General features: G+C 48.3%; 1 protein-coding gene across 1 annotated transcript in view; it reads right to left on the minus strand.

The window, feature by feature from the left end:
- The window catches only part of KSR2 (kinase suppressor of ras 2), a 186314-nt gene that overhangs the window by 18311 nt on the left and 142136 nt on the right, over nucleotides 1-25867 (minus strand). Inside the window, exons 15-16 of the mRNA XM_033136030.1 lie at nucleotides 10931-11027; nucleotides 2137-2270 (exon numbers count right to left, since the gene is read on the minus strand). Coding sequence (XP_032991921.1) covers nucleotides 2137-2270; nucleotides 10931-11027 — 231 coding nt within the window. The remainder of the gene's footprint in view (nucleotides 1-2136; nucleotides 2271-10930; nucleotides 11028-25867) is intronic.

Consider the following 25867-nt stretch of genomic DNA (forward strand, 5'->3'; position numbering starts at 1 on the left):
ATATCAGGGCTTTTTTTTCTTAAAAAAAAAAGTTTAGGGGTACTGTCATTTTGACTCAAGTAAATCACCATTTTATAGTTCAAATCGGGGGAAATAAATACAGTAAATGGACAAAAGCACAAAGTTTCACAAAATGTTTTGGGGTATGCGTACCCCTGTGTACCCCCAGAAAAAAGCACCGTTAAGGATAATTAGTTGAAAACAAAAACAAAAAAATCCTATTGTAATATAAGGCTAATTGTAAGGAATGGAATGTGGATTAGAAATAAGTGGGAAAACAATGCAGCAACAAGAGGAAACTATGGACATGTTGAGAGCGGAGTGTGGACAACCAAATTTTGGGGGGGAAATGTATTAGATTTGCTTTAATTTGTGGTTGCTTTGTTAAAATTTGGAAAATCAATAAAAACAATTTGGCAAAAAAGGGGTTGGGTTGGGATATAAATGCAATAAAAAATTACACCCCCCCCCAAAAAAAGATCTCTGAGAATGGTTAAGAGTAGTGAGAGCTGTTAAAGGTAAAGGTAAAGGGGCCCCTGACCATTAGGTCCAGTCGTGTCCGACTCTGGGGTTGCGGTGCTCATCTCACTTTACTGGCCGAGGGAGCCAGCGTACAGCTTCCGGGTCATGTGGCCAGCATGATCAAGCCGCTTCTGGCGAACCAGAGCAGCGCACGGAAATGCCGTTTACCTTCCCGCCGGAGCGGTACCTATTTATTTACTTGCACTTTTGATGTGCTTTTGAACTGCTAGGTGGGCAGAAGCTGGGACCGAGCAACAGGAGCTCACCCTGTTGCAGGGATTCGAACCGCCGGCCCTCTGATCGGCAAGCCCTAGGCTCTGTGGTTTAACCCACAGCGCCACCCTCATCCCAGTGAAAGCTGTTAAGAAGCCTCTATTCCCCTCCCAGAGCTACAATTTCCAGAGTTCCCTGAGAAGTGGGATTGTTGGTTATATCACTCTGCGAATTATTGCTCTGGGAGAGGAATAGAGGCCACCTAAAAACTCCCATCACCCTTAACAAACTACACTTCCCATGTTTCTTTGGGGGAAGCCCTGGCTATTTAAAGTGGCGGGATGCAGCTTTAAATACATAGTGCAGGCGGATCGCAGGAAAACCTTCTATTTACCCCAATTTCATATTGACAGAATAAAAAAGGCGAAGTCCAAGAAATAGACCAAGAGAACATGATGCAAGGGGAGGGGGGAGTATAAATAGACAAGCGTCTTGAAGGGAATACAAAAATTAAACCCACCCACAGCACACTTTACCACTTCAAGCTGACAATGGATACACCGCTGTTGAAGGAAGCAGAGACATGGGCAACCCATTATCTCCTCCTCTAATCCGGCACATCTGACACCCCATAATTACAGACAGATTAAAATATGCAGTTTATCTCACAGGTGGCTTTGCGATAGAGCAAAAATTAACGGCGAAGAAAAACTTCACAATAGCTGGGTTATTTAATTTTATTTTTAATTTGGGAAGAATCTGAGAGCGCAATAAGTTGCATCTAAATCAGGAGTCGCCAGCAGGCGATGCTTCACCTGGAAATCTCAGAACAGATTGCAGGAGTTTCTGGGGAGCGATGAGCATTTAGAACAGGAGAGCGGAGGCTTATTCTGCCTAAGGGCCACATTCCCTTTGGGTCAATCTCCTGGGGGCCGCTTGCCAGCAGTGGGCAGTGCCAGAAGCAAATGTGGGCGGAGCACTGAATGCAAATTTCAACTTTGTACACTTGACTAATTCCTGCAAGGGCTCACATGCCCCTCTCTATCTTCTGTTCAGGCAGGCAAGAAGCATTAACAGAGATGAAAAACACAATCCCAGGCAGACAAACAAGCTCAAGAAGAGTGTCAACCTGGACCGGTGAGAGATGTCACCTGGAGAAAGGTGTGGCTTGGGAGACTCCCTAGGGCCAGAGAAGCCCAGAGGGATGCATCCTGTGCCAAGAAGCTCCCCCCCCCCTTTGGCTCTGTCATCTCATTGCCTGATGCTGCTTATCAGTTGTTGTTGCGTGTTCTCACAATTCCTGCACCCTGCCTAGTTCTGTCCTGAAAACAAACAGTTCATTACCGATAAAAGAGAACATTTAAGAGGCAGAGTGATGGGTCCACAGAGCTGATCACCTACCTGCCTGCTTGCAGAACCCCTGAGATGCTGAAGAGGCCGAAGTCTGTGATCACCACCTTCCCGTTGTCATAGAAAACGTTTTTAGACTTGAGATCCTTGTGGAGGATGCCTTTGGCGTGGAGATAGCCCATTCCCTGCAAAAGAAGCCAAGAGAGAGAAAAGGCATTGAAAGGGTGTCGTGGGAAAAGACAGGGCAGAGTTGAAATGAATTGAGTGACAGCAGCAGCAGGAGGAGTGGAAAGCCCTCTACAAATCAGAGTTCTGTCAAGAGCAATCTGAACCTCTCTCACTCACCAGCTTGAGTTGACTGTATTTTATTTTTCCTCTTTATTGACTTTTGGCCACATTCACACCATACGTGTAAAGTTTTGTGATACTACTTTAAAAGGTTATGGCTTCCTCTCCCAAAGGATGCTGGGAACTGTGGTTTGCTGAGGAAGCTGAGAGCTGTTAGGAGACTCCCAATTCCCCTCCCAGAACTACAATTCCCAGAGTGGTTTCACGAGCAATCCCTCTTCCCAGGGAACTAAGGAACTGGCTGCTCTGTGATGGGACTAGATGCCTCCTAGCAACTCTCAGCACCAGTTGCAGACTATCAGCTCCCAAAATTCTTTGGGGGGAGCTATGTCGGTTTAAAATGGCATTGTAGTGCTTTAAATGTATGGTGTGAAAGTGGCCTTTGTTACACAGCTTCATGGAAGATAAGGCAACCCAGTGGTGGCAGGTGCTCTCTGGGACTGGTAGGGCAAAAGGCATGGAGCCCAACAGTAGGTGGCGCCAGAGCCAATGACAGGCAGAGCCAACTCCTTCTGGTTTTGTCTCCACCCATCCTCCTTTACACTAACTTGCTCTTTTGCAAAAGGGGAGAGCTATCTGTGGCAGGGACTCCACTATTGCTGTTTTACAGAGAGGTAGCAAATAATATAGTAAAATTAAGCAACCAATAGTGTAACAAACACAAGAAAAAGCAGGATATCCTTTTACAAGGCAATTTGCAAACACCCTTACAAGCACCTCTCATCTTTTTATGGCAATGGAAACTTCATGTTTTACGATGCCCCCAATAAAACGTTCGGTTCAGCATTTTTCCTGAGTTTTATGACACCCACACATAGCAAATGAGGCCCATTTTTCAGTACCCTGATCACCAATATCTCTCCATTCCCTCACCCTCTTACTTAATTTTATCATTTGGACACTGTCCCTATTTTCATAATCTGGCCCAGGCTTTATCTCTGCACTTAAGGCATAATTGTCTTCCGGGATGCTGTCAGAAAGTGTTTTACCATCTCCATGTCTTCTAACAGAACATCTTCTTTTACATACTCCAGTAGGACAATTAATGGATTTCCTGGTAGCACATATCCTGCCATATACTCTATTTCTCTTTGTCCTGTGGCCCAGAAGGGTCTTATTTTGTGACATGATCAAAATGCAGGTCATATATCAGTTCCGTTTGCTTTTGCTGGAACAAACTAAGGGGCCATCTGCAATATACACATTTAGCAGGATCGTACTACTTTAAACAGTCATGGCTTCCCCCAAGGAATCCTGGGAACTGTTAAAGGTGCTGAGAGTTGTTAGGTGGCCTCTATTTCCCTCACAGTGCTACAGTTTACAGAGTTCCTGGGAAGAGGGACTGGTGGTTAAACCACTCTTCGAATTGTAGCTCTGGGAGGGAGAATAGCACCCCCCCCCCCGAAATGCTCATCACCCGTAACAAACTACACTTCCCATGATTCTTTGGGGGGGGAACCATTACTGTTTAAAGGGGTACGATAGTGCTTTAAATGCTTAGTGCAGATGGGGCTTAACATAGTGACCCCTTTGGGATGTATGCTGGTTGAAAGGAGGTTGAAAGGTGGTTGAAAGGAGGAGTGAGTCAGATCAGAGCCGTCTTTCCTATAGGGCTTAGTGGTGCGTTGTGCCAGGGCGCCGGCCTCTCAGGGGGGCCCCAGCAAGTGGGGGAGCTGCGCGCCTTTGCCGGCGGCCTCCCATTTCCCTGCACGCCCACCAGCTGCGCCCCACCAACTATATGGCTGGTGGGCGTGCAGCTTACTTCCCAAGACTCCGTGGGGATTGCTGTTCCGCAGCCGCATGGGGGAGAGTTGCCGGGGGGGGGCATGGCTGGCAGTGCGCAGCTTCACACACACACACACTATCCGTGGTAATTTGGGGGCGCTGGGCAGATATTTGCACCCCGGCACCACATCTGCTAAAGACAGCCCTGAGTCAGATTCCCACCAAATGCATCCTTCATGGTTTGACTGGATTCTGCACTCCTTTGTGTTTCTCCATAATACTGGGACATGCCAACTCTTATACTTCTTGATGTTTTGGATTTCTTTGAAAAGAAGACACACACCCCCTCTTGCCTTCTGTAAGGGGGTATGCCTACCCACCCACCACATAATTCCTCTGATGCACTTGAAAGCATAGACTACTTGCCATGATGGCTATGCCTCTGCAATCAGAGGCAGCAATGCTTCTGAATACCAGTTCCTGGAAACCACAGGAGCGGAGAAGGATCTTGTCCTCGGGTCACGTTTGAGAGTTCCCCAAAGGCTTCTAGCTGGCCATTGTGAGAACAGGGGGCTGGATTAGAAGGGCCATTGGCCTGATCCAGCAGACTCTTCTTAATGTTCTTATGATAGACTGCACTAAAACTCGCTTTTAAATATGTATTTGTAAAAGTATTTTCTCCTAAAACACACATTTCAAAACTTCTTTAAATACTAAGGGCTGTCGCCAAGCATCGTTCCATCACCCTTGACCAGCCCCCTCCCTTTACACCTCACTACGCCCTTGGCTGTCCTATCACAGCTCACCCCACCCCTCCCCTCACAGCTCACTCCAAGCTCCTCTCTCTCCACTCCCTTTAAAAAGCCGCTTCATAGAATGGCTTGCTAAACTGTTATGTGAATCGCCTCGCCACGCTACCCCCTCTTTCCTGTCTGCTGTACCTCCTGCTGCAATTGCCATGGCCGCCAATGAGCAGCCAGGTGAACTGCAGAGCGTGACGACATCTTGCATTTCTATGTATATAGGAAGAAATGCATATATGTAAGCCAAGCGCTGTGACGTTCGGGGTAGCACAAAACAATGTAAAAATCTGACAGACAGCCCTCCTCCAAACCACACATCGGTCCAGGAATTTCATGTTGGTTTGGTGCATATTGACAACCGTAAAAGGTTCGGTTCCTCAAGAATCCCGTAAAAGGTTCGGTTCCTCAAGAATCCCTCCCCCACGCACACCCTTTGAAGCCCATCTGTGCAGCTCTGATCCATCAACTGGTTAAAGAAGAACAAGGATAAAACGCTAGCAGCTTACTGCAAAAGTGCTCGCCTTGCTGAGGAGATCAAGGCAAAGCGAATTGTAGCCGTAGGGATTTCTTTGAGTTTGATGAGCTGAGACCTCATCGTTCAAGAAAAGAGAAGAAAAAGCATCCACAGCCCAGATGCAAACAGCTTTCACTGCTCACCAAACCTCCCTGTTATTCCCTGACACCCTCCCACAACTTGCTTACAGGCCTGGAGCTAATGGTCTCGAAGCAAGAAAGGTGTGGGAGGCAGGGCAAGCTGTCGTTCACCTTGCTGTCTCCACAAAGCGCTGGTCTCCGTGCTCATTAAAACCACCGCAGTCAGCCAGCCTTTGCTGGAGAAGGAATCTATCTGCCTGGGCGCTGGTGTTATTTATGTTTTTGGTTTGACCTACGGGATTTGTATCACTCGCTCAGCTTTTCCATCAAAAAAGCTACAAGGTGCCTTGCATCAACATGAAGAAGAGTAATTGGTGGCAGGTATCTATCTCCTTTGCCGTAGGAACATCTAGGCTTCCTTAGTGCAAAGGATGCACAAATCTGTCAGGTTCAGTTTGTCTCAGTTTCTTCCTGCCCAACCAGTTTTTAATCGAATTTCATTTTCCAGCACAATCATTTGCCCAACTTTTAGCTCCCTATATTTCCACATCAGTTGTTTGGGTTGTTTTTTTTAAGTCCTTATGGAAATTCATCAACCTTTGCATTGTTCCTCACAATATACACCTTTGGGCACAGTAGCAGAGGAACCCTCTCCGGCACCCGGGGCAGCACATGTGCGGAACCCTGTACAGACTGTGCATGTGCGGCATCCCTACAGATGGCATGCGAGAGCGGCAGCCCGTACGGACGCTGCACCCTCAGCCGCTCTACACCTAGGGGGAGGCAGGGGCCATCTTGTCGCCCCTCCCAGAGTGTCACCCGGGGTGCTCTGCCCCCTCCACCCCCCCTTCCTAGGTTGGGGTGGAGCAAGCAATTTCCCCTAAGGTATTTGTGCATGTTGCTTTTCACTGACATTTGCATGCTTTCCACTACTGTGTACCTTGGTCAGACCCCACCTGGGCTACTGTGTGCAGTTCTGGGCACCATAGTTTAAGAAGGATATTGACAAGGTGGAACATGTTGAGGGAGTTAGGTATGTTTAGCCAGCAGGAGACGAGAAGACAGAGGTGATATGATAGCCGCCTTCAAATATCTGAGCAGCTGTCACGTGGAAGATGGAGCAGGCTTGTTTTCCGCTGCTCCAGAGGGTAGCACCAGAACCAGTAGATTCAAATGACAAGAAAGGGGATTCCCACGAAACATTAGGAACAACTTTCCAAGGGTAAGAGCTGTTTGACAGTGGAATGGACTACCTCAGAAGGTGGTGGACTCTCTCTCTCTCTCTCTCTCTCTCTCTCTCTCTCTCTTTCCCCAAAAGAGGTTGGATGACTGTATGCCAGGGATTCTTCAGCTGGGATCCCTGCATTGCAGGGGGTCAGACTAGATGACAGTCCTGCAATTCTATGATTCTATGCCATTACTGTATGTACACCTGTTCCATTGTGGAACCCAGAGTTGTGAGAATTTCAAAGGATAGCCGTGTCTCTGTTCACTTATTGTTTCTGGGAGTGTGGACTAGGTAGGTTTGCATTAAGATTGTTTTGCTTTTTAAAAAAATTGCTGTTTGAGAATTTGCATATTTCAAAAAATATTATTGGGTCTCTGGCTGGGGACCATAGCTCCTTCCACACCTGACGTGTGCCTTAATGCCTAGAGTGCATTCAGACATGAGGAATATTGTGTTAGTTTTCCTGATTATAATGCTAAAGCTTCTATCTCATTTTCTGGTGTTGCTTTCTTGCACTATGAAACAGTGGCTTTCTTGACCATTATACTGGCATGCTGCTGAATTGCAAGCATTTGGCACAACAACAAACACTGTTGGACCACGCTGCTACTCTCCCACCCTTTCTGCACATGCCTGCTTCTGTTCCCCTGTGATTCCTCCATGGAAAAGGCAATAAAGAACTGTATGCTGGTCTGCCGTCCCAGATCTTGTCACTTTATTCCCACAATTTTCTGGATAAAGGGGGCCCGCAAATGGATTTTTTTTTCTGGAATCAAATAACAAAGAAACGAGCCCTGGGTATGTGCAATGTTCCACTTGTTTTCGGGAAGTGGCATTTACATTGCGTGAAGGCTCAAATGCTATGCGGAAATCGACATTTACGGAAATGTCGGGGAAATGGAATAAAGTGTTGTGTGAATGGAGCCCTAGAAAGCTAAAGCTTCTCTTCCTTGGAACTCCCTATCCCAGCTTGACCTCCATCTATCTCAGCGTGCCATTTTCTATGAAACAAGAGGCTTCCTCCTGTAGGCAGCCTTCAATTGTCTTCAGGTTTCTCTGCACGCTAAATGGGTAGCTAGCACCCCCTACTGGCTCGCAGGTTTTTTAAAATTCCAACCTGTCCTCATGTCAGAGTGGTTCCACACCTTTGCCCTGTTCCCAGAAAGTTTGCAAGGACCTTTTTTAAGTCAAGACAAATGCAACAGCTGTGGGTCTTCCACCATATATTCAGCTCCTATCAGACTCTCGGTTCCTGTTGAATATACTGGTGTGGCTAGAGCTATGCACCGGGACAAGACAGATGTAAGGTTCCCAACCCACAATTGCCTATTAGTGCTAATGGGCGAAAGCATTTGGGGGGCAGAAGCTGGTCCATTATGTCTGTCCACTAGCAGCCAGTCCACATGTCCCTACCTGCCTTACTGCTAGCCCAGGGAGTGGTCCTGGTTGATAGCTTCCTCCTCCGTAGCTGCAGCATAACATAGCAGGGAGGAGGATGAAGGCAAAACCAGAATAAGTTGGTTCTGGCGCCACCTACTAATGGGTTCCATGCCTTCCACCTTAACAGGTCCAAGAACCACCAGGGACTACTGTTCATGAGAGATGATGAGAGGGTGAGTATTTACATCCTACATCCCTCCCTACCTGGCAATCTGGGACCAGGGATAAGTCTAGAAAGCAGTGTGGGAAATGGGATCAGGGGGGTTTCAGATACTGGGTGTGGGCAGAGGGCAACCGCATGGGTGAAAGAGATTCTCCCCCCCCTGCCAACTCAGACTGCTTATTGAGTACATTTAACCCAGTGGTGGGGTGCCTGGTGCCCTACCAATGTAGTTGGGCTACAATTCCCATCATCCCTAAGCATTGGCCATGCTTGCAGGGGCTGATGGGAGTTGTAGTCTAACAAAGACCAGGATGGCCACAGGCTCCCCACCACTCCTTTAACTGGAGATATCCGGGCTGAATCTGGGACCTTTTTAAGGCAAAGCATGCACTCTGCCCCCTATTTTGGCTCAGTGGCAAAATCAGCTCTCGGAGTGGGGCACCTCAACAAGCAGAGGGCTGCATCCAACCAAGTTCTGATCCAAGTAGACTCAGTGAAATAAATGAACCCAAGTTAGCCATTGTAGTTAACTGCAACTGACTAACATTGGACACAACCCAGAGCAAGGAAGGATCTGGCATGCTCTCTCTTGTGGCAGGGAAATAGCAGGGGGGTTTTCAGCTGGAACTCACTGGGACTCAGTTCCAGCACCTCTCAGGTGGGCACCATTGCCATTATTAGAGTACAAGGGAGGCGTTCCTGGTGAGTTCTGGCACCTCTTTTTCTAGAAAAATAGCACTGGGCAACAGTATTTTATCATTTAACAAGCATTAACTGCCAGACAGGTACATACACCCCATGTAGCAAAAAGTTTTAGAGAAGCCTTGGAGCCTTGGCATATACATTGCTTGGGAAAGTTTGACTGAAGAGGGGAAAGAGATAGGGAGAGAGAGAGAGAGAGAGAGAGATTCTGGCCAAGCTCTATTAAAGCAACATGGGCCGCGTTGGCGTAGATAGGAACTCGTATCTGCTCATTAGGCAGCGGATTGTGGGAGGGGGGAAGGGAAATTAATGAAAGCCAATGAAACGAAAATGGCTTTGGGATTGAGTTTAATAGGATAGAAATAGCCCTGGTATGATAATCCACCTTTCAATGTGACAAGAAAGGATGTGGAGGAGGATGAATGGAAGCCCAGAATCCCAATTGTGGTCTGGGGATGGGTAAAGTGTCCCAGACTCCATGCAGGATTGTGGACTGCACACAGGGCCCCCCAACATGGAGTCTGTGAGCTAGGGATGGGGGAGAAACCTGATTTAGTTTGCATTTAACTCTGCATTTAACCAATCCCTGCTTTCCACAACAATACGAGAACCAAAACACAGTCATCCGGCGGAATCGGCGCGTATCCAAATTTCGCAATGCAGTCCTTCCAACTGAGATGTTCACAAAAATGTATATGCTAGGGGAACGCCCGTGTGGAAAATAACATACAGAAATGTATTGGATGTTTGTGAAAATAACATACAGAAATGTATTGGATATGGGGAAATCGGTTGCAAGCTTGTGTACGTTACTCAGAACCGCAGACCAAGCTGCAGAAGGGTTTTCATGAGGATTTTAAAACATTGCAAGGTGCTGCAGAAATGTGAAGAGCTGAATTTTAGACAGGGAAATTGTGAAACAGAGAGAACCGAATTTGACGTTTAGTTTCAAGGGAATGGTGGGCAAATTCTGTTACATCCAATGGAACGCCATGGAAAACACAACCTAAGCCACTCCAAGGGAAGACACTGGAGCACTCCAAATCATTTGCACACGCACAGAAAACAGTAGATCTAGCTGGAAGGCAACACATGCATTGCTCACTGCAATGCACCCATCCATCATTACTGTTGTTGTTGTTATTATTATTATTATTATTATTATTATTATTATTATTATTATTATTATTATTTAATTGTAAGATTATTGTATATAATCATAGACATTTGTATAATCTTAGGAAGAGCTTTCTGACAGTAAAGCTCGGAATGTGGTGGCCTCTCCTTCCTCGGAGGTTTTTAAGCAGAGGTTGGATGGCCACCTGTCTGGGATCCTCTACTGAGATTTCTGCATTGCAGGGGGTTGGACTAGACTGCCCTTCTAACTCTGCAGATCTGTGATTCTGTAATCTTAGGAGGAGTGTGGCTTGTGAGGAGGACGAGGCATGGCTGTGACTATCATGAAAGGACCCTGAATCTGACACTCCACTACTGCTCCTTTCATCTCAGAAACGTCATGAAGCAATTCACACCGACTACTCCCGGGCTCCTTCAGCCTATTTCAGGATTCACCTGGCCACAGATCAAGTAAGACAGGGCTTCACCCCAGCCCCCACCCCACGTGGCACAAGATGTCTGCATGACATGGCTACTTTGCTTCCTGCTATGAATGTGTGTGTGGAAGTTGGCTGGGTGGGGGAGATGTCTGCTTTCCCTCTGAACCCATCTCATTGTACCGTCTGTCAAAGCACCCACCCCAAGACTGCGTCCCGGGCACCAGGCACCCGTCTCAAGAGTGCTTGAATGTGTGTCCCCTGAGTTTTTATTCCCCATTGCTCATACCTTGACGATCTCTTGAGCAATCTGCCTTGTTTTGTTGACATCCAGGACGATCTTGGCATCTCTCACCACCGAGTAGAGTGTCCGTCCTTTGCACAAGCTGGAGAGAAAGATGGGGAAATCGGAATTAACGGCGGGAATGGAAAAACAAGCCCACGGAAATAGGACACAGAGGAAATTGAATAGCACTTAAATGGATAGAAGGATTGCAATTTCTCATTCAGGTAATCAAAATGGTTTGGGACTTGTACACCCCAGGATGCAGGGAGAAGGACATGAATCCAGTTTGGGATGTCTGGACCCTAGCTTTATGCTTTCCTTGGCTCCTTGTGGATAACAAGGCCATCAATGGCTGCTAGCCACAGTGGCTGTCATCCACTTCCTCTGTCAGATACAGCATGCCTCTGAATGCCTGTCACTGGGAATCATAAGTGGAGAGAGGTGTCACACTCAGATCCCACTTGCTGGCTCTTCATTGGGGCATCTGGTTGGCCACTGTGAGAAAAGGACATTGATACCGCAAGACACTTCATTCTTTGTTAGAAAGAAAAAGGAAAAGTGCAAGAACTGGGATCCAGGAGGAATTTCCCTCACAGAGCTACAATTCCCAGAGTGTTCCTCGTCCTGGGGAACTGTAACTCTCGGAGGGGAAATAGGGATCTCCTAACAAGTCTCAGCACCCTAAACGAACTACAGCTCCCAGAATCCTTTGGGAGAGAGCCACAACTGATTAAAGTGGTATCACAGTGCTTTAAAGGTATGGTATGAATGTGGCCTGGAACGAGACTTCTTGCTGAAGGAAGGAAAGTGTCCTCCGTACACCAGACACGAACAGCCAAACTTCCCCCCTTTTTTCCATACCTGTTGCCGAGAAATCTATTTGTGGAGTCTTAATTACCAAATGCAGCTGTCGGAGAGTGAGGGGTGGGGGGTGGGGAGAGAAAGGAGGGGACACTGAAACCAATTAGAGCCTGTATTGACATTTGAATCATGTAATGGAGCCTGTGGGCGGATTCTGCTGCAACTTTCTCCCCGCCAGAGAGGCTGCCTCCCCACTCCAGGCAATCCTGCCCACCTACACACATTGCAGGCGAAGCGAGAGAGGGCAAAGGCAATACCTGGGCTCAGATAATAAGCCAGCCCCCCCCCGAAATAAAAGTGGTTCCGAGTGGATCGCAGGTGTTAATTTCATCTCGTTCTCTTGCTAATGACAGGAGCGCCGCAGCTTTTAATTGTTCTTCTTCTCCCGCCCCTGCAGACATCTCACACCTTCTGCTCCTGCCTCCCCCTCCTCGCGACACTGGAGGCAGGACCCGCCGCTCTTCAGAAACCCGTAGGAAGGCAGTGTGCAGGGGGTGGGGAGAAGGCCGTGGCTCAGTGGCAGAACATCTGCCTCGCATGCAGAAGTCCCGGGATCAATCCCAGTGGTCCACCACTGAGCCATAGCCCTTCATTATACTAAGTCAGGCCACTGGGCCATCTACCTTAGCATGGTCACCACTACAGACCTTCCAAGTGTCCCTCTTTTCCAGGGACAGTCCTGGATTTACAGAAACTGTCCCAGTTTCTGGTTTGACCCCAGAAATGTCCCACTTTTCCTTAGGACGTCCCTATTTTCAACAGAGAAATGTTGGAGGGTATGCAATCCCCAGCACCTCCAGTTAGAGACAGGAAGGAGCCCTGCCTGAAACCCCAGAAAGCTGCTGCCAGTCAGTGTAGACAATGATGAGCTAGATCAGGGGTGGCCAACTCCCAAGAGACTGTGATCTACTTACAGAGTTAAAAACTGGCAGTGATCTATCCCCTTTTTTGGAGTTCAGATCAAAGTTGTTGAGCTTTTTTTAGGGAGAAGGAAAGCCCTGTTTTTGGGGGGCGCAGGGCAACAAAAAAATGAGCTTTTTTTAGGGGGCCAAAGTTGTTGAGCTTCTTTGGGGGAGCCAGTGACCTACCAGTGATCTACCACAGACGTCCAGTGATCTACCGGTAGATCACGATCTACCTGTTGGACGTGCCTGAGCTAGATGAACCACTGGCTCGACTCAGGTCCCGTCTGAATTTAAGCAATCTCTTGCCACGTTCAACAGCTGTGGGTTCCTTCAAAGAAACTTGGGAAGTGTAGTTTGTTAAGGGTACTGAGAGTTGTTTGGAGGTTCCATTCACCACACAGAGCTACAATTTTCAGAGCACAGGCAACAATCGATTTACATGTATCGAATTGACAAGTGACCTTGCACACAAGCATGGCACCGAACCCGGAAGTGACCCTAAAACGTCACTAAAAGGGCGGAACAGGGAAGAACGCTTTATGCAGGTCCCATCAACATGTGCAGAGGTCCAGAATGCAACCCCAGCACAAAACGAGGATTGCCTGTTATCTAATAATTTCTCCCCAGGGAACGGATTTTCCCCTGGAAGCAAATAACTCAGAAACGAGTCCTAAACTTGCGCTATATCGCTCTATATTTCTGGAAGCGGCTTTTGCATCATGTGAAAGCTGAGAAATAACCAGTGTTTTTCTTCTAGGAAAAAAAATGTGTGTACTGCATTCCCTTGAGTACCCCCAGAAAAAAAACAACACTGGATATAATGCAGAAATTAGCAGTTACGGAAATGTCAGGAAACCGCGATAAACGGCAGTGTGAATGCACCCAATATCCAGTTTGGGACCATCTCTGGTTTCCTTTCTGACAAGCAAAACAGGACCCAATAATCCACTGGGCACATAAGGGAATGCAAAACGTGAACGAGATGGGGCAGAGCTTTCTCCAGGGACACTTTTCCTGCTCATGTTTCCACACCACACTCTGGCACAAGGTCCACTCGGCAAATGAGATCTTTCCTGCCCCGCCCTGCAAGGCATTCTCTGCATTCCTCATCGTCGCGGCCCATCTCACGGGTAATGGGGCAACTGCGAACCCAGCTGTGAGGCTGTCCCAGCCCACCCCTCTGAGAGCGTCTGCAAATCAGGTCCACAACGAGGCTTCGGAAAGGCATGTTCATTGACTCTGAAGGAAGGCGCGGTGGAAATTAATGAGTCAAGGAATGGAATTTGGCCGTCCGGCCTGGCCTTCCATGAGGAGGTTCAGATCATTGAGCAGATGGTCTGTAATAAAAAAAATGGCAGCAATGCAAACAGGGAGAAGGAGGGAAACCCTCCACCTGTGTTTTCCTTATGAAACAAGCGGCACCGCTTTCTGAAGTTTCCAGAGGAGTGCTAGCCTTCTACAGGGGGGGGGGGAGTCTTATGGCACTTGTCAGCATCCGCCCGTCTCGAGAGACAATGGAGTGCACCTCCGCTGCATTAGCATCACTGAAGTGAGCTCTCCAGGACACAAACCTGGGCAATGTATATGTGGGTCCTGGGCAGCCCAGGTGACAAGACCCTACTCTTAGCCTCACTGATGTGGTCCAAAGGAAAGCAGAGTAATACGTTTGGCAATAGCTTGGCTGCAAGAGTTGCTGGAAGGAGGCGCACAAAGCGCCATCCAACCGTCTTAGGGACTACACTCTGGATTTGGCCCACATCCAAAAGATTCCTGCATTGCAGGGGGTTAGACTAGATAACCATCGTGGTCCCTTCCAACTCTACAATTCTATGATCCAATCCGGGAATGCCATCCCCCACCTCCTTAGTCTCAGGGTCACTCTTGTCGATCTCAGCAGGGAAGAGGATGGGGACAAACCTGGAATCGCCTGTCTCTATCTCCACCTACTGTAAAGGCTCACCGCTCCAATTTCTGCCCTACCAGTTCCTTTGGGCACCAACCACCATTGGTGGCAGCAACAGCTCTGCCTGGGAGGGCAGGCTATCTTGCACCATCCCTGGATTCATTATTTTCTCTTGCAGGACAGGCACCTTTTTCTTTCTTTCTTGTTTTACATTGAAGGGTGGAACAGCAAGGCCCACTCATCCCATCCAGGGGCATCTTACCCATAGAGGCTAGTGGCACAGGGCGCTGGGGCGCCAAGTTCTGGAGGGCGCCAGGGAAGAGACGTAGGCTAGACGTGGCACCTCCTGGCATCAGCTTGCCGTCTTCACCTGCCTCCATCATGCCGCGCCCAGAAGCAGCGCCGCGCCCAGAGCTGTCTGCTGTGGCCACCATGGCACGAAGCGGCCAGCTGAGCTGGGAGGTGCCGTGGCCAGCCTTCGCCTCTTCCCCGCCAGAGGAGCTGCCCTCCAGCTGCTGCCCGCCTCCTCCAGCCCTGCCGGCAGTGCCGTCCTCCCTAAAAAAACTCTGGGAAACAGCGGGGGGCACCAGAGGGAGCTTTGCACCATGGCGCGGATATGCTTAAGACGGCCCTGATCCCATCTGAGTAGAAACCCAACATTCAGATGTGCCATTACTTGGCTTGCCCATCATTGCCTCTCGCGCCACCTGCAGTTGAACCTCCTTCTGCCTTACTTGTCTCACCAACCAGTGTTGAATAATCAATACCATTACTAAAACAATAAAAACTAAAGTTTGTTGGATCTGGAGACAAAGCAAGGTGAGGATATCGCTGAGTCACTCTCGCAAGTGCTTTCCATCAGTGGATGAGTAACCTGTTGAGAAACTTTGGTGGCAAATCTTGGGAGGTATGGAAACTCCTTGCTGGAGGAGAAGGGGGAGCCTCTCATACATAACTCCGCTGCCTCTTCTTTTTCTGCCAAGGCACAGCACCTGTTGCTATTGAGCAGAAGCCACCTGCGAGATCTTTTCAAATCCTTGCCGGGTTATTTTCTTACAGTTTCTTTAGCGCTGTTAGAGGCAAAGAAAAGACCTCAAAGGAGGCAAGGATTATAGCAACGCCTCTGCTTTGCCCATCCAGGGGGTGGGGGGAGTGGGGGTGGGAATACGATGTTTTCCCCGAGGTTCCTATTGACCCGGAGCTCCACCGAGACTCATGTTTAAGAGGCGTAGCAAGTAAAAAAAGAAAGGAAAGAAACGAAACACAGGCTTCTTTTTTGTGAGATGTGCTGCCTGATTTGCTCTTGAAGTAGGCCCTTCATAAATCAGGTCGTTTACCCAGGCACGCTCCGCTTTATAAATGGAAATTTGCATCTGTTAACCGCAAAGCCAGCTCCGGCAACCTGCACGAACTATGCCGCGGCTTAGACAAGCACTGCACACAAGGTTCCCGGCACCGTTTAATCTGCCAATTAGAAGCACCTGGGCAGATGCGCTCCTTTGTATACGGGTGATCTTCTGCCCGCAAGGAGTGCTAATATGCCAGAGAAGCTCCCCCCCCCCCCGCTTCATTGAATGTGGCATTTCTATTTCCGCTCCCGCTCCCATAAAAACCTAAGAAGAGTCCAGCTTCCTCTTTTTATCACAGTGGCCAATGAGATGCCTAAAGGAAGTCCACAAGGAGGACCTGAGCAGAACAACACTCTCCCCACTTGTGATTCTGAGCAACTGGTATTCAGGGGCATACGGTTGCCATCTTTCAAAAAGTAAAAAAACCAGGACACCCCGGAAGTTCTTGAGCTTTTTTTTTTTTTAACAAACCCCAAAGTTCAGAACTTTCCCCAGGACATCAATTCCACCTTTGAGATCCCAGTAAGGGTAATGTCCAGGAAAATCTGGACATAAAAAGGTAAAAGTAATGGACCACTGGACGGTTAAATCCAGCCAAATGCTGGGGTTGTGGCGCTCATTTCGCTTTCAGGCCAAGGGAGCCGGTGTTTGTCAACAGACAACTTTCTGAGTCATGTGGCCAGCAGGACTAAACCGCTTTGGTGCAATGGAACACTGTGATGGAAACTAGAGCACACGGAAACACCATTTACCCTCCCGCTGCAGCGATACCTGTTTACCTACTTGCACTGGCATGCTTTCGAACTGCTAGGTTGGCAGGAGCTGGGACAGAGCAAAAGGAGCTCAACCCGTCACAGGGATTTGAACTGCTGAGCTTCTGATTGGCAAGCCCAAGAGGCTCAGTGATTTAGACCACAGCGCCACCCACATCCCAGTATGGCAGCCCTAACATAGTAGCCATGGTACAAAATAAATAAATAAAAAACCCTTCCAGTAGCACCTTAGAGACCAACTAAGTTTGTTCTTGGTATGAGCTTTTGTGTGCATGCACACTTCTTCAGATAGTAGCCATGGATAGCCTTCATGAAAATATCCAATCCTGTTAACAACAACAACAAAATCCTGACTGCTGGATCAGGCCCATCTCTTCTAGCAGTGGCCGCCCCACAAGCAGGACCCAAATGCAAGTATCCCCACTTTTGCAATGCCAGAAACTGGTATTCGGGAGAATATACTGCCTCCAGCAGTAGAGGTACCACATCATCTTTCTGTGCTCCCATGCCAACCTGATCCTTGGCTCCTCTGGACAACTCCTGGTGAAGCTGAGAGTTGAGCTGAGTGTCAGGGGTGGTGGGCATGGGACAGCAGGTTAGCCTTAAGAGGGAATAATTTGGTCATTTGCTCGCCTTCACCTCCAGCCAAAGTTCTGGGTCTGAGCTCTCCAACTCCAGCCCAGCACAGTCCACTGCATAGTGAACCACCGGCCTGAGGAAAGTTAAGCTTTCAAAGCAAGCAACATTACTTTTCTAACAGCGTTCCTGCTCTCAAAGGAATTGGGGTAATATGAATGGTTTTTAAGTATGCATGGAAAAAGCATATCATTTTAGAGATGTTTATAGCAGTCCTCCGCCACTGTCAACATCCCCCCACCCTCCAAGGGAAACGGGCCATTTCGAAGGCTGGGGGAATTTGCGGCGAGTGTGAAGATTGCTCAGCCAAGCAAGCCCAATCCCAAATTGCTTTGCAGGAAAGGCTCCTCTGTTTATCTGCGTGAGCTGGAGGTGGCAGAAAAAATATATATGAAGGAAGCTAACAAGTTCATTGCAACCTACGAAGGAACAAGGGCAGGGGGCCGGAGTGACGGCCCTCCGGCATTTTCCAATTGGGTGCAAAGGGAGCCCAACGCGGCACTTCTCAAGAGAGCAGGAAGTCAGAGCTCTTTGCTGTTTCTAGCACACGGTAGCTGAGTCTGATTCACGCAAGGGAAAGCTTGCAAAAGTCAAAGGTGGGCTTTTGGAAACATACAGAGGCCAACTGGCTGCAAATTAGCTACTGAGCTTCGTTCAGAGTGTTGGTGTATAAAGCATAGCCCCATACAAAGCTCAGGATGTGATTTGCAAATACAAATCTATACCGCAATGACTATAAATTCAGAGATTCTTACTCAGGGGTAAGTCATCCGGGGGTGTAGTCCTGATGCTGTTGGCCTCCAGCCCCATCCAGGAAGGTCAAGGGTGATGGGAGCTGTAGTCCAGCAACATCTGGGGGGCTGTGTTGCCCACCTCTGTTCCAAATGCATGTACATCTATCCCTTTAAAAAATACATTCACATTTATAAAGTTTCTTCTTGATCCTAGAGTTGGAGGGGTGTGTGAATCTCTGCACCTTTGTACTGTGGCATAAGCAAACATGTGTGGACCGTGGGGATTCCAGTAAAGGAAAAGAAAACAAGGCGTGACTAAACACAGCTAACCCCACCTCTTGTCTGATTTCAAGCTAGAGCCCACAGCAGTGTACTGGCCAAGCAAGCACAGCAAGCTGGTGGTGGTCAGGACCACGGACAGCTCTCTCCTTGATGCAAAGCAAACCAGCCAGCAAACAAGTTGGATGTCAGAATTGTAGAATTGTTGCTTCTGCAAATAGCCTGGAGCAAGGGTGCCCAACATGGTGCCCTGCAGATGTTGCTGGATTCCAACTCTTACAGCAAGGTCAATGGGTACAGACAAGGAGAACCATAGTCCAACAGCATCAGGAGGGTGCCAGGTTGGCTATCCCTGCCCTAAAAGAAGCCTGCACAGAACAACAACATCCCTACCCACTTCCTCCCCCCCCCCACCAAAGAACTATCAGCAAAAACAAGCACGAACTGAATTAAAGTTCAGTGGAAGTACTTCTAATTGCAGGAACGAGAAAAGTCTCTCCTAGCCAAGGAGTATAGGAAAGACATCTGCTGTCACGTGCCTTCTGACTTTCCGTGGAGGTGCCTTTGCAGGGAAAATGAGAGTCTGGGAATAAGTCTTTTACTCTCCCCCATCTTCTCTATCGGCACACACGCTTGCCTAGCTCTGCTCGCTACTAAACACAGGCATGATGGACATTATTTAAACAGCAGAATGTTTTTGACAGCAGCCCTTGACACCTGGTACACAAGATAAAGTCGGGTTAACGTTTCCCAAGCTGATGAGAAGGCTAGGAGCGAGGGAGACAAACCTCTCTCAAACCATGGCCAGAGTTATCCTTTCACAGGAGCAAGCCATTTAGAAACACAGTGCATTCTTAGCGGAAGGAGCCTCTCCCATTGGGGGGGGGGCGACACATAGATGCTCCCATGACTCACTCCCAGAAGAGGTGAGGGTCACCTTAGCTTATCTGCTCCCTGCACACCAGAGGAAACTAGTCAACTCCTTTGCCTTTGCATCTTTTTTGGGGGGGGGGGTGGAATGTGCTTATAATTGGCTCGGCGAGGTCTAGTAACATGGAAAGCAGACTTGACTCCTTCCTTTCCCTTTGAAGGCTCCTAATATATTCTACGTTATTAGCAGCCTTTGGAATATTAGGAGGAGGAAGACAGTGAAAGGGTATTGGGGAAGGAAGGCAGGGACCTTGCCTTTAGAGATGAACCTTTTGATTAGAAAACCTTGCTTAGTTCAAATCTGTCTGCTGGCTAGAGGGAGGGAGGGAGTTGAAACAGAATGCTAGGTCCACATTTATTCACTGGCACGGATGCATCATATTCCCTCCTCAAAAAGTGATACAGAGGCATAGTTATTTCTAAACCATAGAATGCCCAAATATCAGCACTGGGAAGCTGAGAGTTGGAAATTCAACAATATCTGGAGAAGGTTGCAGCTTAGTGATTAGAGAACATAAGAAGAGCCCTGCAGGATCAGGCCAGTGGCCCATCTAGTCCAGCATCCTGCTCTCACAGTGGCTAACCAGTTGCCTGTGAGAAACCAGCAAGCAGGATTCAGGCACAAGAGCCCTCTCCCCTCCTGTGGTTTCCAGCAATTGGTATTCAAAAGCACTGCCTCCGGTGGTGGAGGTAGAGCCGAGCCATCGTGGCTAATAGCCCTCAATAGCACCATCCTCCATGAATTAGTTCAACCCTCTTTTAAAGCCATCCACCTTGGTTGCCCTCACTGCCTCCAGTGGGAGTGAATTCCATAGTTTAACTGTGGGTTACATGGGGAAGTGCTTTCTTTTATCCACCCTGAGTCTGCCAACATTCAGATTCCTTGGATGTCCACAGAGAGGGAGAAAAAAATTCTCTGCTCACTCTCTCCATTGGCATAAAAAGGTAAAGGTAAAGGTACCCCTGACCGTTAGGTCCAGTTCGCCCTTTCCAGCCTTGGCCACAGGATGGAAGTTCTGCAAGATGCACAGCAGAAATTTAAGGTGTCTCCAGCCTTATCATTTTTCTCATCTCCCCCACCACTTGCCTCCCACCACTCTCGCCAGCTGTCAAAATGAAATGGCGTCTCCCCAGAGGAGGATGTGTGCTCATTTAATGTATGTATTAATAAGCATATTGACTTTCTCTCTCTCCCCCCCCCCCCCGCCGGTTGCCAGTCTCCATCAAGATTTATTCCCCCTTCATGGCCCCTTATTGATTGAGGAAAAGAGTATTCCCACGGGTCAATCAATCCTGATCCAGGCCGTGGACGGGAGTCAATAGCTATTTATTATATGATATATGGGCTTCATTACTTTAAACGCTATTAAAGGGGGAACATGGCAGAAGAGTGTAAGGCGGGAAGCAGAGCGGGAGATGTCCAAGCTCAAAGCCAGAAGGCGACGGGAGACTTGGGGGAGACCTGCGTAGAGAAACCAAAGCAAACTGGGAAGTTTTTTTGGGGGGGGACTGCCTGAGGTAGGGAGGTGCGAGCAATGTGGTCAGCAGATCATTGTCCACAGCAGGCCACCTTTTGGTCTGGCAAACAGCAGCAAAGTTATGCAGTTTTGACCACCGTGCTTACTGTTCTCAGGAGACGACTGTAACATGCATCATCACTTCGCTCAGTTCAAAATGCAGTAAGCTAGCCTTACTGCCCATTCTGTAGAGAGGGGCTCTAGAGTGTTGGTCCCAAGTCCTGCCCCAACTGCACCCCTGTGGAGCAAGTCTGCTTGTTATCCTTTATACAGGGACGGGTCTACTATGAAACGAATGAAGCTTCAGCTTCAGGGTTACCTAATCCCAGAGGGGCCTCAGAAGCAACTTTAGCCCACATTGCTTACAATTTTTTGGGTCTAGTAGACTCAATTTGAGTTGCACATCTCAAATTGATCTTTGTTGTTGTTGTTGTTGTTGTTGTTGTTGTTGTTCTATATATTTCAACAACCCCACAGTTTGAGAGTCAGCAGCACAGCCGTTGTAAAGGGAAGGTGTCGCAGTAAGTTGGCTGTTCTGCTGAAGAGACTTAATTTCTTTACATGTATTGTCTCTAGAAAAATGACACTGCAAGGAAGCTATCATATGATGAAACTGTATGTGAACAGGTAGCTAGAAAAAAATGAGTATTTTGTAAAAGATGCTTCGTGTAATATGAGATAATCCAGTGCAGCAATTTTAATCAAAATCTGAGATGTAGCAGTTAATTTTTTTAAAAAAATAAATAAATCTGTGGTGATCTGTCGTGGAACAACCCCATTGAAGAAGATAACAGTAGTTACTCAGACCTCATTGCTGGTTGTGAAGGGGGCCCCACAGCAGTTTAACTTCACAGCCTCCTAAATGTAGCTCCACCAATCCCTTTAGTTTGCGGGGAAGAGCTGTGGCTCATTGGCAGGGCACCTGCTTTGTACAGTTCCACCTTCAACCCCCAGCATCTCCAGGTAGGGCGGGGGGGGGGGGGTTCCCTTGGCTGAAATCTCAGAGAGCTGCTGCCAGTCAGTGCAGGCAATACTGAGCTAGATGGACCAATGGTCTGGTTTGACATAAGGCAGCTTCCTATGTTCCTATGTTTTAAAGGAAGGGCTGTAGCTCCATGGTGGGGGATTGTGTGATGAAGAAGGGTCAGAAGTTCTGGAAAGCCGCCTTCAGCCCGCGTAAACCATAATGAGCTATGGTCAGACTCAGTATAAGGCAAGTTTTTATGTCCCTATGTTTAGAGATATCCTTGTGGCTGCCCTCAAATCCCCCCCCCGAAGCTTTTCCATAGATCTCTCTTTCATCTAGGAGAGTGCACGCTGCTCTTTTTAAAGTGTGCTCCGAACCCATGTATGCAAACAGATGGCCATCCCAACCTCTGCTTAAAAACCTCCAATGGTCTCCCCTTCATCTGTCAGGGATGCTTTAGCTCTGGTTCCTGCCTTGCAGGGGGTTGGACTAGATGGCCCTTGGGGTCCCTTCCAACTCTTGCATTCTGTGACAGCAGCAGAGTTCTTTAAGCTGACATAGATCTCTTCTCCTTGCTCCCTTGCCCTTAGAAGGCCCTTGGAAGTTCCCCCATCCCTGTCTTAATGGGCAAACACAACCCAGAGTCATTGCCTTCAGAAGGATAAGAGACTTACACATGATGAGCAGGTAGAAAGCAAAATGCACACACAGTCAGCACATCTCTCAAAGAGTTAGCAATTCCAAAGTGGCAACGCTTAAACCTCTAGCTCCAGAAACACCAGGAATTCCAAACTGCTTTTTTTTCAATCTGCAGCCACGTTTAAAAGTGCCTCTTTTCTGGGATCTCTCCACCCACTCCCTGCAGCCAGATTTGGCAAGTCCATTTCAGGGCCTCTTCCCACCAGGCCTGCAGCCAGACATATTGGAGTAAGGCGGCTTAATGAGGTGGAAAATCTTTGCGGAGTTTCTTCTTAAGTGAGCAGTTGGCATGGATATTGCCTGCGTGCTTTTTATAAGGAATGCACGACTAAAACGAGACTTACTCTCACCTCTTAAGAAAAAGCAAGACAGAAATTCAGAACAGGGGGCTGGTATATATCCCTGGCAGGAGCCAAGCAAGCACCCACAGCTCCCCTCCACCCCCCATGCTATGGCTCTGCAAGTGGATGCAGAATTGCCTGTGCAAAGCAGGTCGAGACGAGCCAGCCTGGATTGTCTATTAATTGGGATTCGTTCTTGCCAGCCAAGTCAAATCAAGCTAAAGGGAGGCCTTGAATAATAGCACAGCATGGCTCATAACAAGACATTAGGAGACATGTCCTTCAATAATACTGATTTGCAGGCACAGTACTGAGCCTTGCACACTGCAACTGTTCTGGCAGGACTTGCGCACCAGCAAAAAAACAAAACAAAACAAAACCTACCCTCTGTTCTAGAATCCTTTGTACTGTAGCGCCTTTCCCTGATTTGCACTAATTTGGCCTTAAATGCTGCAGTACAATCGCAATCATTTAGCAGATCGCCATAAGGTGATGAGCCAGTGTGGCGCAGGGGTTAGGGTGTTTCACTAGGACACAAGAGACTGGCGTTCGAATGGCCACTCAGCCATGAAGCTCACTGGGTGACCTTGGGCCAGTCACTAACCTACCTCACAGGGCTGTTGTGGGGATTAAATGAGGACCCAGAGAGAAGTATGTACACCACTGTGGGCTTCTTGGAGGAAGGGTGGAACACCAATGCAATAAATCACTCAGTAAATCAATGCAGTTTACAACAATTTAAAAATACATTATTAAAATACGTTGAAACAAACTACAGTCAAGAGAATAGGGTAGATCCATATCTGTCTATCTATCTATCTATCTATCTATCTATCTATCTATCTATCTAAAGTTCCTAAAAATGTAAGGCTGTCATGCCACAGTTTGTGTGGCTGCCGATCATGTAAGAAAAGTTAGTGCTACAGTATTATAGCAAAACTTCCCAGGAGCCGGAAACACCCACAACCCGAGATCAGCCATCACACAAGTTCTCTCGATGTTCAACCGATAATGTGCAGCGCATCTAAGAAAATGATTTCCATGTCGTTAAAACATGTTTTCTTTGCCTTGAGGGGGACATAGAGAGAGGGAGAAAAAAGAGACACAGCAAAGGACCTGTTTCATCTAGAGAAGTTTCCCCCTAGAAGGATCAGGCTGGTGTCTCACCCAGTTATTTCTCCGGCAGAGCCATAATTAAATGGGAGATAGTAAGATGTGCAAGAGACCTAGCGGCGCCTAATTAAGCCTGGCTTTCCCGAGACCAGCTGCTGGAGGCGAACCACCTTCTCCAAAAGCGAGCATCATTAGTGACATGAATGGGATGGGGGGCGGGAGGAGCACCATGTATCGCAGCTTCCATATTGCCAGAGGGCCCCTTTAGCAAGCCCAGGGGAGAGGGCTGCCTTTAATATTTCATCAAAGGCTTCCATGTTTAAACACTGCGTTTCCTTTTATGATTGTTTAATCAACGCGACAGCAGGACCTTAGAGCTGGGAAGCTGTTTACACTTTCGCGCGAGATCCAATACGGTTTTGAAGACGGAGATAAGCTCCCATGAGGGAGCTCTCTGGAAAAGGAGCCTGACTTTTGAAATTTAGGCTGGAAACGCGGGTCACAGGCCTCGGCCACCCCATCGCAGAAACATGGGAGGTTTCTTTTATGGGGAAAGTTCGTAGCTCAGGGGCAGAGAAGGTGCTTTGCATGCAGCAGGTCCCAGGTTCAATCCCCCCATGGCATCTCCAGGTAGCAATGGGAGAGGCACATTGCCTGAAATGTTGGAGAGCTTCTGCCAGTTTCTGCAGAGCAGTGGCGGACCTCAGGGTCCCAAATTTCAGTGGTGCACAGTTCAACACCAAAATTCGGCACCCTCCCCCCAATCCTCTTGCCTTACATTCTGCATAATAGTTGCAGAACCCCCTGTGGCACCCCCCCCAAACTCTGCACCCAGTGTGACCAAATTGGTGGCTCTCCCCTCTGCGTGGAGACTTCTTGGCAGGGCTGGTCAGGGGGAGAGGAAGGATGGGGTGAAGGTACTGAACTGGATGCTGGGGGAGGGCAAGGAATCCACCAACAGGTGTCCCCATCCCAATTGTGCTGGACGTCCTGGTGGATGAGGATGAGCTGCCTGAAACAGGCCCCGGCCCTCTCCCTGCTGGTGACATTTCCTGCCCAACTCTGGAAATGGGCCATGAGCTGCACTACCTATCTTTGGAGAGGTTTATACCTTTCAGAAAGTGGAGGATGAGGAGCAGAATAAATAATAATGTTTAAAAGCCTTTGGATCACCTTGTATTATTATAAACAAGATGCCTGTCAAGCAGACCTCCCAGATGCAGAAAACATGAATTAAGTCACAAGCAATCTTTGAAGATACTGAAGAAGAGATGGGGGTTTAATGTATTTTCAATCTTCTGTTGGAAACCACCCAGAGTGGCTGGGGAAACCCAGCCAGATGAGCAGGGTATAAATAAATCTTCATCTTCATCTTCATCATCTCTAAGTGTCACTGTTACCTGTATGCCAGCTATTAGGTAAAGGTAAAGGGACCCCTGACCATCAGGTCCAGTCGTGTCCGACTCTGGGGTTGCGGCGCTCATCTCGCTCTATAGGCCGAGGGAGCCGGCGTTTGTCTGCAGACAGCTTCCAGGTCATGTGGCCAGTATGACAAAGCCGCTTCTTGCGAACCAGAGCAGCGCACGGAAACGCCATTTACCTTCCTGCTGGAGCGGTCCCTATTTATCTACTTGCACTTTGATGTGCTTTCAAACTCCTAGGTGGGCAGGAGCTGGGACCGGGCAACGGGAGCTCACCCCGTGGCAGGGATTCGAACCGCCGACCTTCTGATCAGCAAGCCCGAGGCTCTGTGGTTTAATCCACAGCGCTCCCTGGCTCCCTGGTGTATAATGCCAGATATTAGACACCAGCTAACTGATGGGTCTTTTCCATGCTTTGGGTTGCATCCAATGCTAGTCCTACTCAGAGGAGACTGCCAATCATTTTCTGGGTCCAATACAAAGGGCTGGTTTTAAACGGCTCAGGACCCCAT

This window comes from Lacerta agilis, chromosome 17, assembly GCF_009819535.1.
Source record: "Lacerta agilis isolate rLacAgi1 chromosome 17, rLacAgi1.pri, whole genome shotgun sequence".
Lineage (NCBI taxonomy): Eukaryota > Metazoa > Chordata > Lepidosauria > Squamata > Lacertidae > Lacerta > Lacerta agilis.